Raw genomic sequence first — 15,000 nt, 5'->3', positions numbered from 1 at the left:
TGACTGATACATATGTGACCCTGGACCACAAAACCAGTCTTAAGTCGCTGGGGTATATTTGTAGCAATAGCCAAAAATACATTGTATGGGTCAAAATTATTGATTTTTCTTTTATGCCAAAAATCATTAGGAAATTAAGTAAAGATCATGTTCCATGAAGATTTTTTGTAAAATTCCTACTATAAATATATCAAAATGTAATTTTTGATTAGTAATATGCATTGTTAAGAACTTTGGAGAATTTAGACAACTTTAAAGGTGATTTTCTCAGTATTTTGATTTTTTTGCACCCTCAGATTCCAGATTTTCAAATAGCTGTATCTCGGCCAAATATTGTCCTATCCTAACAAACCATACATCAATAGAAAGCTTATTTATTGAGCTTTCATATGATGTATATATCTCAGTTTTGTAAAATTTAACCTTATGACTGGTTTTGTGGTCCAGGGTCACATATATTGTCTAAAAAAAAATCATATTTTGTGAAGGAAAAAAAAACTGTGATTGAAAGTTTTATTGATATACCCCAGCCACTGAATTTATTTAATAAACATTTCATTTTTTTGTTGTGTATCACCTTCAGGACATATAATCATTACTATAATCATATTTCCTGACCTGATATATAATTATTATATATAATAACTATTTTTTTAACATGGCTTTATTGCAGTAAAACCAAAGTCAACAAAGTCAAATCTACACCAATGCTTCACAGAAAAGTTATCCACCAAAGCGCATTGTTGAATATGGGAACCGGAGCACTGTGACCCGGTGTTATCAGAATTGGTACGTCATGAGCTTCACAGAGCTGGAATTTACGGCAGGGCTGCTATTCAGAAAGCGCTTTTATCCACCGCCAAATCACAAAAGACAGCAATGCGCATAAAAGCACGGAAAAACCCTCATATAATCAGATGAGTCACCGCGGCCTACATTCCGACAGCTTTACGCTCGGAAAACAACCAGAGATGCCTCCTCACACGCGGCGTCTGCCGGCAGCTGTTGAGCATGACGGGAGACCCGTGGCGGTGCGGGCAAACGTCTCCAGAGACTCATTAGGTCAGATGATGGCTCTGCACGGCCCTATTACAGCAGGAAAATATGCGAGCCGTTTATAAGGCCAGGTGCATCCTGAAAAAACACGGCTCCTTCGCGGCATTCCCGCATTCTAGGATCATAACGCTCCCATAGACACGGCTAAACAAACTCCAGAACACCTGCAGGAGGTCAAACACATTCCACCACCTCGGGATCAACAGCGGCGGTTTGTTTACCTGAATGGCCAGCGCTCGGGACACGACGGCTCGCAAATACTGCATCGGGTCTTCGGGGCCTTCCCATTTATTCTGCCAACTCAAAGGACACTGAGAGAGACAGAGAAAGTAGTGGATTACATCGCCTGGATCCTGAAAACAAATATTTGCTGATTTGCAAAAAAGGCCTGATATTACTTAATTTTATGATGGCGAGTTAAAAAAAAAAATATATATATATATATATATATATATATATATATATATTTATTTTAATTTTATGTTTTAACTTTAATGCACTTATCAATATAAAATTTAAATAAAAAAAATATATTAAAATTACTAAAACTAAAATTCAATTCATAGAAAGTAAAAAAAAATTGGGGGAAAACTAGTTTAAAAATGAAAACAAAAAACACTACTTAAAAAACGAATTGCTAAAATGTGACCCTGGACCACAAAACCAGTCATAAGGTTAAATTTGACAAAACTGAGATTTATACATCATATGAAAGCTCATTAAATAAGCTTTCTATTGATGTATGGTTTGTTAGGATATGACAATATTTGGCTGAGATACATCTATTTGAAAATCTGGAATCTGAGGGTGCAAAAAAAAACAAAAAGACTGAGAAAATCACCTTTAAAGTTCTCCAAATTAGGTTCTAAACAATGCATATTGCAAATCAAAAATTACATTTTGATATGTTTACAGTAGGAATTTTACAAAAAATCTTCATGGAACATGATCTTTACTTAATTTCTTAATGATTTTTGGCATAAAAGAAAAATCAAAAATTTTGACCCATACAATGTATTTTTGGCTATTGCTACAAATATACCCCAGCGACTTAAGACTGGTTTTGTGGTCCAGGGTCACAAATGTTCATATTTTAGATTTAATTTTAATCGTTTGATTTTTTTTACCACTAAACAGCAGGTTTTTTTTTTTTTCATTTAATACAGCACAAAAACACTAACTTGCCTAAATATATACAAATAAAAAAAATAAAGTAAAACAAAACAGTAATAAGTAAATACATTTAAATAAATTGTTAATTAAATATTAGATATTAAAGAGTAATATGTATTATTGAATTATTGTAAAAATAATAATAATAATAATAATAATAATAATAAATATTATTATTATTACTATTACTATTATTATTATTAAAATCTTGTTTATTTTTTAATTTATTACTTTGCCAAGTGACATAAAAGTAAAATAGGGAAGAAGTGGTTTTGGACAAGACTAATAATAAATTAATTAATAAATTTGACATGTCCAATAACGAAGTTTAATTATTAAAATGACTAAAACTGAAATTAAATATGTAGAATGTAAAAAGAAACAGGGGAAAAACTAATTAAAAATGAAAACAAAAAACACTACTAAGAAACTAATTGTTATTTTTTACCACTAACCAGCATATATTTTTTTTCATTTAATACACTACAATACTTTTTCATATGCATCTTTTTTCCACAAGATATACTATGATTACCAGCATTATTGTTAACTAAAATTTAAAACCAAAAATATAAAAAAAACATTTACAATAATTAAAATAATAAGAAATATTTCTCATTTGAAATAAAATATTAAAAAACAGACTGAAAAAAAAAATTAATAAACCACAAATAGATGCAATAAAAAACAACAATGAACCAGTTTTGTTATTAACTAAAATTTAAAACCAAAAATATAAAAAAACATTTACAATAATTAAAATAATAAGAAATATTTCTCATTTGAAATAAAATATTAAAAAACAGACTGAAAAAAATTTATAAACCACAAATAGATGCAATAAAAAACAACAATGAACCAGTTTTGCTATTAACTAAAATTTAAAACCAAAAATATAAAAAAACATTTACAATAATTAAAATAATAAGAAATATTTCTCATTTGAAATAAAATATTAAAAAACAGACTGAAAAAAATTTATAAACCACAAATAGATGCAATAAAAGACAACAATGAACCAGTGTTGCTATTAACTAAAATTTAAAACCAAAAATATAAAAAAACATTTACAATAATTAAAATAATAAGAAATATTTCTCATTTGAAATAAAATATTAAAAAACAGACTGAAAAAAATTAATAAACCACAAATAGATGCAATAAAAAACAACAATGAACCAGTTTTGTTATTAACTAAAACTTAAAACCAAAAATATAAAAATAACATTTACAATAATAAAAAAAAATTACTTTTTCAGTCTGAAACTGAAATAAAAAAAATAGTTATATTATATTATTTTATATATTATTTATACTATATTATTTTATAATATAGAAATATAATACAAATATATTTTATAATTATAAAAATAATATTATTATATTTTAACTGACTGACTAAAATAAATATAGCAAAAAACTAATAGATGCAATAAAAAAAACAAGAAATTCATGATTAGGCATAAAACAATGGCATTCTGTTTATTAACTGAAAAGACAAGACTTCTACACCTTAAAAATGCTTATCGAAAGTAAAAATGTTACAAAATGCATCATATTTTGTGAGAAAGCGTAACGTGTTTGAACAAAACTGATGCTATTTTTGTTTTGTTTTTCTGATTTTTTTTTTTTGCTAATTTCATTTAGCAAATGTGATATGGTGTAATCACTCTATATAGCATCACTGTGGCGTTCACTCTCACCTCTTGGTTCAGGAGCGCAGTGGCTAGTTTGTGAACGTCAGCAGTCAGGAGGGACGTCCCTCTGATCACCTTACTGAGAGAGGCCAGCGACTGGTGAATGCTCTGGACCAATCGCACCGCATTAAACTGCTCCAGCTGGATAAATGAGAGAACAGGAGAGCCGACGCCCTCACTGGGCAGAGCCACTTTCTGATGGATCAATGAGGAACCCTAAAAAAGAGGCAAGAGCCAATCAGAAGTAAGACTTAGCGCCAAAGGACACACCCACTGACTATTTAATGCATATCACATACAAAACGGCTGGAGGAAATTGTTCGCCACATATCTGATTTGCCGTTTTAATGTAATTTCCAGAAGTGAAGATACACAGGTTTGTATCTGTCTGCCGGGAGATAAAATTGCGTTTACGAGTTCTCAGGATGCCTAAAACATTTTGAGTGGCACATTTCAGCTGGGCTTGTTTTATGATTCTGTCACAACAGGCTGTTATTGAAGAATGAGCAGTTGAAAACAAGACTGAAAACTGTTGTTATTCATTTCACATGCAAAGAGGCTTTTACATAGACATCTTAAAATACAGGTAAAATAGCAAAAAACAGCCCTTTTAATTGTGAGAGTCAGAGAGACAGCATACACACACACACACACACACACACACACACACACACACACACACATATATATATATGTATATATATATATATATATATATATATATATATATATATACACTATTATAGTATTTATTGATATTTTGAATAAGTTATTTTTTTATTTTTTCACTCCTTTATTTTAATTATTTAGTCATTTTATGAGCTTTTGTCATGGCATTTTTTTATATTTCTGATTTTATCTATATATACTCTGTATTTATGAATTATGCTTGTAAGAGCCTACTTCTACTGATTAGTGGAAAAAAAAAATATAGAGAGAGAAATAGAAATAAATTTAAAAAATACTATGTCAAAAGCTCATAAAATGACAAAAAAAAAATCCAATAAAGAAGTAAGAAAATCTAAAAAAAAATGTATTCATAATATGAATAAATACTATAATAGTATACAAATGCTGTCCCTTTGGCTCTAGCTTTACCATATTTTTTTTTCTGTTTCATTTTAGTTACAATTTTAGTACTTCAATGCAAACTTATTTATTGCAGTTATTATGCAAGGCAACATTTTTAATTTGAAAATAATTCACATTTTTTTAAATTCTATTTTAGATTAAAAAGTTTCAATTTTACTTTACAATAACAGCACTGCAAAAATAGAAGGAAAATAAAATATGAATAACTAACCATTTTTATTTTTGTAATTGAAAAAATGTCCAGATATAATGTTTTTTTTTTTTTTGCACCATATACAGATATGGTGCAAAAAATAAAACGTTATATCTGGACTTATTGCACAAAAAATAGATATACATTTATATATAAAAATGATATATTATATATAAAAAAAAGATGTTCACGTACACCTTGCAGAATCTGCAAAATGTTAATTATTTTACCAAAGTAAGAGGGATCATACAAAATGCATGTTATTTTTTATTTAGTACTAAGAAGATATTTTACATAAGGTGTTTTACATATAGTCCACAAGAAAATAGTTTATAAAATTAAAAAAAAATATATAAAAACTACCCTGTTCAAAAGTTTACATACACTTGATTCCTAATTCTGTGTTGTTACCTGAATGATCCACAGCTGTTTTTTTTTTTTTTAGTGATAGTTGTTCATGAGTCACTTGTTTGTCCTGAACAGTTAAACTGCCTGCTGTTCTTCAGAAAAATCCTTCAGGTCCCACACATTCTTTGGGTTTTTCAGCATTTTTGTGTATTTGAACCCTTTCCAACAATGACTGTATGATTTTGAGATCCATGTTTTCACACTGAGGACAACTGAGGGACTCATATGCAACTATTACAGAAGGTTCAAACACTCACTGATGCTCAGTGGTGGGTAGTAACGAATTACATTTACTTCGTTACATTCACTTGAGTAAATTTTTGGGGTAGCTAGTACTTTTAGAGTATATTTAAAGATAGGTACTTTTACTCTTACTCAAGTACATATATAGTGAAAAAAATTTACTTTTACTTTTACTACGCTACATTTGATGGTGTTCCTCCGTTACTGTCCTCAGAAACGTCTTGTTGGAATTTTCATTTCATGCCTGATAAAACTGCCTTAATGCTGCTTTGTATACAGCTGTTACTATGGAAACCGTAATATTTCAGCTCTCCTAAAGCGCCCCCTCGTGACAGAATGAATTTTTCATTTCCAATACATTTTTTTCATCTGTTTATGGTCAAATGATTGCAATTATCGACCCATGTTTTTATGCAGCAAACACAGAGTTGTAAATGTAAAAAGTTAAGGTGCCTTCTAAAAATCTAAACAAGTACAGTAATATTTATGTTTCAAATAAATATAATAAATTATATACTCAATTTATCCCTTTTAATGTTATAAAGGATGAAATGCCATAGTGTAACATATTTTGTTTTTGTGTGAAACTGTATCTGAATGTTAAATCATGCCATTTTATGGCTTAATATTCTACTTTACATTGTCCAATCCCATTACTGTTTATTTTACTTGTGCAGATCTTAAAAATGGTTATGAATTGCTTTAAATTAATATTTAAAAACTCTGCAGATACACTAAATGAAATAAATATAATGAAATAAAATCACTTCCTTGATATTTGTTTATATTTGTGTATTAAAAACATTTTTGACTCCTATCTGATTTTCTATATTTAAAAAAGGTCTTTTTTTTTATTTGGGCTAGTTAAATTAATTTTCGGGCTACCAAAATCTGGAGTACCTGCCCGAAGGGCTACCAGAAATTTTGTTTTCAAGGAGAGGTGTGTGGAAGCTTTCCAAACAGTTTGAAATTCAGGGTCTTCACTTCATATCAATCAGATCAGAAGTAACTAGTAACTAGCTACTTGAGTACTTTTTCCATCGGATACTTTTTTACTCTTACTCAAGCAACTATTAAGATTGTTACTTTTACTCATACTTGAGTAAATATTTCCATAAGTACTTGTACTTTTACTTGAGTACAGATTTTGGGTACTCTACCCACCTCTGCTGATGCTCCAGAAGGAAAAACAATGCATTAAGAGCCGGGGGTGAAAACTTTTGAACAGAATGAAGGTGTACATTTTTCTAATTTGGCCTAAATATCATATTTTTCCATTTAGTACTGCCCTTTAGGAGCAACATGTTTCCCAGAAGACAAAGTAGGTTACATTTACCCTGATCTTCAAATTGAAAAAGTTTTAACCTCCCAGTTCTTAATGCATGCTTTTTCCTTTTAAAGCATCAGTGAGTGTTTGAACCTTCTGTAATAGTTGCATATGAGTCCCTCAGTTGTCCTCAGTGTGAAAAGATGGATCTCAAAATCATACAGTCATTGCTGGAAAGGGTTCAAATACACAAAAATGCTGGTAAACCAAAGAATCTGTGGGACCTGAAGGATCTTTCTGAAGAACAGCAGACAGCTGTACTGTTAAACAACTATCACTAAACAAAAAACAGCTGCGGATCATTCAGGTAAACAACACAGTATTAAGAATCAAGCGTATGTAAACTTTTGAACAGGGTCGTATTTATAATTGTGGGCTATATTAAACATCTTTTATGTGAAATATTTTATTCAGGTCAATACTAAATAAATAAGGTGTATGTAAACTTTTGACTTCAACTGTAAAAATGATATGTGATATATAAAAAAATATTTCAGCTGGGCTTGTTTTATGATTCTGTCACAACAGGCTGTTATTGAAGAATGAGCAGTTGAAAACAAGACTGAACACTCATACAAAATTGTTGTTATTCATTTCACATGCAAAGAGGCTTTTACATAGACATCTTAAAATACAGGTAAAATAGCAAAAAACAGGCCTTTTAATTGTGAGAGTCAGAGAGACAGCATACACACACACACACACACATATATATATATATATATATATATACTATTATAGTATTTATTGATATTTTGAATAAGTTATTTTTTTTTATTTTTTCACTCCTTTATTTTAATTATTTAGTCATTTTATGAGCTTTTGTCATGGCATTTTTTACATTTCTGATTTTATCTATATATACTCTGTATTTATGAATTTTGCTTGTAAGAGCCTACTTCTACTGATTAGTGGAAAAAAAATATAGAGAGAGAAATAGAAATATATTTAAAAAATACTATGTCAAAAGCTCATAAAATGACAAAAAAATCCAATAAAGAAGTGAGAAAATCTAAAAATACTAAATAAATAAGGTGTATGTAAACTTTTGACTTCAACTGTAAAAATGATATCATGTGATATATAAAAAAAATATAAAATTATGTTATGACACTAAAATGCCGATGTGTTACCTGGTTGAGGCGTTTCCAGAGGTTGAGCACAGGTGAGAGTGCATTAGACCAGACATCTCTGTCAAATTTGGAGCCAGCTGCTACAGACCTGCTCAGAATCCTCAACTGAGAGATCACCTGCACACACACACACACACACACACACACACACACACACACACACAGCTGAGGTAAGTGTAGTACATCTCACCGTACACTATCCTCCATCTCTCAGTGACTGGGGCAAACTGCAGTAAAGGTGTGGGCGACTCTTACACATGATAAATTGGTCTCATTACAAGAGCTAAACACACACACACACACACACACACACACACACACACACACACACACACACACACACACACACACACAGTCTTCTACAGCACTATGTGTGTGTGTGTGTGTGTGTGTGTGTGTGTGTGAGAGAGAGAGAGAGAGAGTGTGGCAAAGATCAGTCTAAACCTGACAGTGACAAATAGGAGTGCGATGCAACGGTCTGAACACACAAAGAGTGTGTGTGTTTGTGTGAGAGTGTGTGTGAAGTCAAGAGAGCGACACTGAGCTGAATGAGGGTGATTCACGTATTTCATTCAGTAAAAAGCAGGATATTCATGCAGCCAATAACAACCCTGGCAGCCACTTTGAACAGCATGATGGTGGCGAGTTTTGCACTGTCAATCATCACAAGCATAAAACATGTATTGTTTTGAATTATTTCACAAGCATAAAACTACAATTAACATCATGAGTAATTCAGCTTGAACCACTTCAACATCAAGAATCCATTCAAATTTTAGTTGAATTCTTCTGTTGACTTCCAATGTTAGCGTGACATAGATGACATCATTGTGCGGTTCCCTATTTGCATACTGATTTGGTCCTCTTTTTTGCTTGTACTCACATACAAAATGGCAAGGTTGCCACATTTTCACTTATATAACAAACAACAAAATAACTAAAATTAAAACAATATATGTATACACTTCCATTTAAAAATTTGGAACCAGTAAGGCTCATGTTTTTTAAAGAAGTCTCTTATGTTCATCGAGGCTGCATTGATTTGATCAAAAATACAGAAAAAAATACAGTAATACTGCAAAATGTTATTAGAATATAAAATAATGGTTTCTATATTAATATGCATTAAAGGAACACTCCACTTTTTTTGGGAAATAGGCTCATTCTCCAACTCCCCCCGAGTTAATAAGTTGAGTTTTACCGTTTTGAAATCCATTCACTTGTTCTCCTGTTCTGGCAATATCACTTTTAGCATAGCTTAGCATAGATCATTGAGTCCTATTAGACCAATAGCATCGCGTTCAAAAATGACCAATGAGTTTCCATATTTGTCCTATTTAAAACTTGACTCTTCTGTAGTTATATCGTGTACTAAGACCGGTGGAAATGCAAAGCTGCGAGTTTCTAGGCTGATAAGATTAGGAACTACACTTCCATTCCGGCGTAATAGTCAAGGAAGTTTGCTGCCGTAATATGGCTGAAGCAGGCGGAGTATTATCACAAATGAGTTCCCAACTATGTTAGCATTTGCACATGTGCTGCGTGGTATTACTGCTCCTGCTTCGGCCATATTACGGCAGCAAACTTCCTTGACTATTACGCCGGAATGGAAGTGTAGTTCCTAATCTTATCAGCCTAGAAAATTGAAGCTTTGCATTTCCACCGGTCTTAGTACACAATATAACTACAGAAGAGTCAAGTTTTAAATAGGACAAATATCAAAACTCGTTGGTCATTTTTGAATGTGATGCTATTGGTCTAATAGGATTCAATGATCTATGCTAAGCTATGCTAAAAGTGATATCGCCAGAACAGGAGAACGGCTGAATGGATTTCAAAGCGGTAAAACTCAACTTATTAACTCAGGGGGAGTTGGAGAATGAGCCTATTTCCAAAAAAAGTGGAGTGTTCCTTTAAGATGTTTTTTTTTTTTTGTGATACAAAGCTGAATTTTCATTAGTCATTACCCTCTGTTTATTAGAATTTATTATACTCTCTATTATTAGAATTACCAATGTTGGAAACAGTTGTGCTGCCAAATAATTTTTTAATAATACACACACACACACACACACACACATATACATATATATATATATATATATATATATACAGAGAGAGAGAGAGAGAGAGGTTGTTATTGTAAAAAAATACACACATTTATATTAATTGAAATAAAATTTATAAAATTCATAAAAAACAAATAGTTGCAATAAAACAATAAACCAGCATTTTTATCATTAATTAAAATTCAAAACCAAAAATAAAAATAACATTTACACAAATTAAAATAATAAAATACAAAAAATATTGAAATGAAAATAGTCTGAAAATTATATTATATATAAATATAAATAGTCTTAAATTAATAAATGTATTATAAATAAATAAATTTAATTTACACATTTCAGTTTTATTTCCAGTGATTTTAGCAATTCAAGTTGGCAAGGCAACATTTAAAATGTTGTAATAATTAATTTAGATTTATTTTAATACTGAAAATTATTTTTAATATTTTATTATTATTATTATTATTATTATTATTATTTAAAAGATATGGCTCTACCTGGTGCTAAACAAATATTATCCCTGGACAAAAAATAAATCTATATCAAATGATGTACAGTCGTGGCCAAAAGTTTTGACAATTACATAAATATTGGAAATGGAAAAGTTGCTGCTTAAGTTTTTATAATAGCAATTTGCATATACTCCAGAATGTTATGAAGAGTGATCAGATGAATTGCATAGTCCTTCTTTGCCATGAAAATTAACTTAATCCCGAAAAAAACTTTCCACTGCATTGTTAAGAAGGCTTCAGGGCATCCAAGAAAGTCCAGCAAGCGCCAGGATGGTCTCCTAAAGAGGATTGAGCTGCGGGATCGGAGTGCCACCAGTGCAGAGCTTGCTCAGGAATGCAGCAGGCAGGTGTGAGCGCATCTGACGCACAGTGAGGCCAAGACTTTTGGAAGATGGCCTGGTGTCAAGAAGGGCAGCAAAGAAGCCACTTCTCTCCAAAAAAACATCAGGGACAGATTGATCTTCTGCAAAAAGTATGGCGAATGGACTGCTGAGGACTGGGGCAAAGTCATATTCTCCAATGAAGCCTCTTTCCGATTGTTTGGGGCATCTGGAAAAAGGCTTGTCCGGAGAAGAAAAGGTGAGCGCTACCATCAGTCCTGTGTCATGCCAACAGTAAAGCATCCTGAGACCATTCATGTGTGGGGTTGCTTCTCATCCAAGGGAGTGGGCTCACTTACACTTTTGACCAAAAACACAGCCATGAATAAAGAATGGTACCAAAACACCCTCCAACAGCAACTTCTTCCAACAATCCAACAACAGTTTGGTGAAGAACAATGCATTTTCCAGCACGATGGAGCACCGTGCCATAAGGCAAAAGTGATAACTAAGTGGCTCGGGGACAAAAACGTTGACATTTTTGGTCCATGGCCTGGAAACTCCCCAAATCTTAAAACTTGTGGTCAATCCTCAATAGGCGGGTGGACAAACAAAAACCCACTAATTCTGACAAACTCCAAGAAGTGATTATGAAAGAATGGGTTGCTATCAGTCAGGATTTGGCCCAGAAGTTGATTGAGAGCATGTCCAGTCGAATTGCAGAGGTCCTGAAAAAGAAGGGCCAACACTGCAAATACTGACTCTTTGCATAAATGTCATGTAATTGTCGATAAAAGCCTTTGAAACGTATGAAGTGCTTGTAATTATATTTCAGTACATCACAGAAACAACTGAAACAAAGATCTAAAAGCAGTTTAGCAGCAACCTTTGTGAAAACTAATATTTGTTCCATTTTCAAAACTTTTGGCCACGACTGTATTTATATAAAAATTATCCTATTATAGCTGAATTTAGTCAAAAACTAAAACATTTCGTTCATTGCTTTAAAAACACTGCTGCTTGCTTCAAAATATCCTCAGAAATACAGTAGAAACTGACTGAGAACATCTGAAGACAATTAAAAATAATGTTAAAGTAAGATCTAAAATGTGAACAGTTTTCTGTAAAAGAATTTGGGTGTGAAAAGCCATTGAGACGTCCTTAGAAATATGGTGAAACAAACCCATCTGTGTGAATGTACTTTGTCTGTCAGCGCATTATGATCTCCACCCCACAGGAAAGTACAACAATCTCAAACACACACACACCTTTGATGTTGAGGAATGTCCTGCTCAGCACAATGTTCTCAAAACACCTCTGACCCCTCATGACTTTAACAGAAACACACACACACACCTGCAAGCTGATGATCCTCTGTGCGGAGCGCTCGATGTTTGCAGGCAGGCCAAAGAAACTGGGTCTGTCGTCTTCAGGAAGAGCGTCCACCACTGCACGATAATCCTACACACAGAGGACACTTTAATCCACCAGTGCAAAGGATTGTGGGTAGTATCAGTTCAAAAGCATGTACAATTAGAAGATTTAATCTCTTGCACACAACACAGCACAGATAGTAGCTAACCATTAGGGCTGGGTTTGAATTTTATCGATTCCAGTTCCGATTCTTATCGATTCCTAATTCCGATTCCATTCAGATGTCAACCATATTTATTCTGTCTTTTGCCTATGGTTTTACCAAAAAGTACCACAGAAAAAAAATTTGACTAATATAAATTTCAAACTTTAAATTGTTAAAGACAAGTAATAAAATAGGAACAAGCAAATCAATTATCAATAGCATCAATAAATAATAGTAAATAATAATAGCTTCGCTTTCATTTCGTTTGCCGTTAGATGTGTCTCATATGCAACAGAAATGTCAGCGCTTATAACTTGAACAACCAGTGTTGGGGAAAGTTACTTTTAATAGTAATGCATTACAATATTGAGCTACTCCCTAAAAAAGTAACTAATTGCGTTACTTAGTTTCTTTTTATGGAAGATAATGCGTTACGTTACTTTTGCATTACTTTTAAAATCTGGACAGGGCTCGCTTGTTTGTTTTTAATATAAAAAGTTATATTTTTGGAAAATGTAAAAGCCTTTTTCAATTTTTCAAAGACACCGGTTAATAAAATGAGATTAAATACCTAAAGGATATTTGTATTATTTAACATTTAATTATTGCAGGTCTGCGTTGAATTTCACTGTTTTTATTCATTTTGAGAAATACTGTATTTGTTTTTTTAGTGAGTGAATTATTTTATTTTGTTTGCATATTTACTCTAGAACTAAAGTAAGATCTTACTCACAATTTCTCTCAACATGGGGACAGGAGAGTTTTTAATCAATAAATGGGGAGAAAAGTAACTGTCTTTACATTTTTTTAAAAAGTAACTCAGATATTTTCTTATCAATTAAAAAGTAAAGCGTTACTTTGCTAGTTACTTGAAAAAGTAATGTTATTACATAACTTGCATTACCCCCCTAAACCGTGAACAACTCTGATGCCAGACGCTGATCGCCTGCGCAGTGCTGCTGAAAGTGCAACACATTTGTGACCCTGGACCACAAAACCAGTCTTAAGTCGCTGGGGTATATTTGTAGCAATAGCCAAAAATACATTGCATGGGTCAAAATTATTGATTTTTCTTTTATGCCAAAAATCATTAAAAAATTAAGTAAAGATCATGTTCCATGAAGATTTTTTGTAAAATTCCTACTGCAAACATTTCAAAATGTAATTTTTGATTAGTAATATGCATTGTTAAGAACTCAATTTGGACAAATTTAAAGGTGATTTTCTCAGTATTTAGATTTTTTTGCACCCTTAGATTCCAGATTTTCAAATAGATGTATCTCGGCCAAATATCGTCCTATCCTAACAAACTATACATCAATAGAAAGCTTATTTATTGAGCTTTCATACGATGTATACATCTCAGTTTTGTAAAATTTAACCTTATGACTGGTTTTGTGGTCCAGGGTCACATTTATACATTTCACCCTCTGTTGGAATATAAGCAGTAACTTCTCCGCATCACCTCTTAGAAAAAGTAAGATAATTAAATATAAATCAATTCTTAGGTGAAGGATCTGAGGATCCTCCAATGCAAAGTGTGTGTGTGTTGCTTCAAGAGAGCAACCATACATTTGTGTTGTGTTTTACTTTCTTTTCCATATTCTTCATTCATTTATAATCATTTATCATTTAATCATTATAGTCATTTATATATCCATTTCATTGATTCATTAATTGATTAGTCATTTATATTATGTTATTTTATTATTGTTTATATATATATGTGACCCTGGACCACAAAACCAGTCATAAGGTTAAATTTGACAAAACTGAGATTTATACATCATATGAAAGCTTAATAAATAAGCTTTCTATTGATGTATGGTTTGTTAGGATAGGACAATATTTGACTGAGATACATCTATTTGAAATCTGGAATCTGAGGATGCAAAAAAATCAAAAAGACTGAGAAAATCACCTTTAAAGTTCTCCAAATTAGGTTCTTAACAATGCATTTTACAAATCAAAAATTACATTTTGATATGTTTACAGTTGGAATTTTACAAAAAATCTTCATGGAACATGATCTTTACTTAATTTCTTAATGATTTTTGGCATAAAAGAAAAATCAAAAATTTTGACCCATACAATGTATTTTTGGCTATTGCTACAAATATACCCCAGCGACTTAAGACTGGTTTTGTGGTCCAGGGTCACATATATGTATATATATATATATATATATATATATATAT

The 15,000-nt window shown here is 31.7% G+C and overlaps 1 protein-coding gene across 1 annotated transcript in view; it reads right to left on the bottom strand.

Annotated features, from left to right (window-relative positions):
• LOC141285246 (cytoplasmic dynein 2 heavy chain 1-like) overlaps positions 1-15,000 on the bottom strand; it is a 144,620-nt gene that overhangs the window by 15,510 nt on the left and 114,110 nt on the right. Inside the window, exons 66-69 of the mRNA XM_073818284.1 lie at positions 12,580-12,684; positions 8,323-8,439; positions 3,933-4,142; positions 1,278-1,367 (exon numbers count right to left, since the gene is read on the bottom strand). Coding sequence (XP_073674385.1) covers positions 1,278-1,367; positions 3,933-4,142; positions 8,323-8,439; positions 12,580-12,684 — 522 coding nt within the window. The remainder of the gene's footprint in view (positions 1-1,277; positions 1,368-3,932; positions 4,143-8,322; positions 8,440-12,579; positions 12,685-15,000) is intronic.

The sequence above is a fragment of the Garra rufa genome, chromosome 14 (genome assembly GCF_049309525.1).
Source record: "Garra rufa chromosome 14, GarRuf1.0, whole genome shotgun sequence".
NCBI classification, from domain to species: Eukaryota; Metazoa; Chordata; class Actinopteri; order Cypriniformes; family Cyprinidae; genus Garra; species Garra rufa.
Note: the sequence above shows the minus strand (reverse complement) of the source record. Positions and strands in the feature narration are given on the sequence as shown.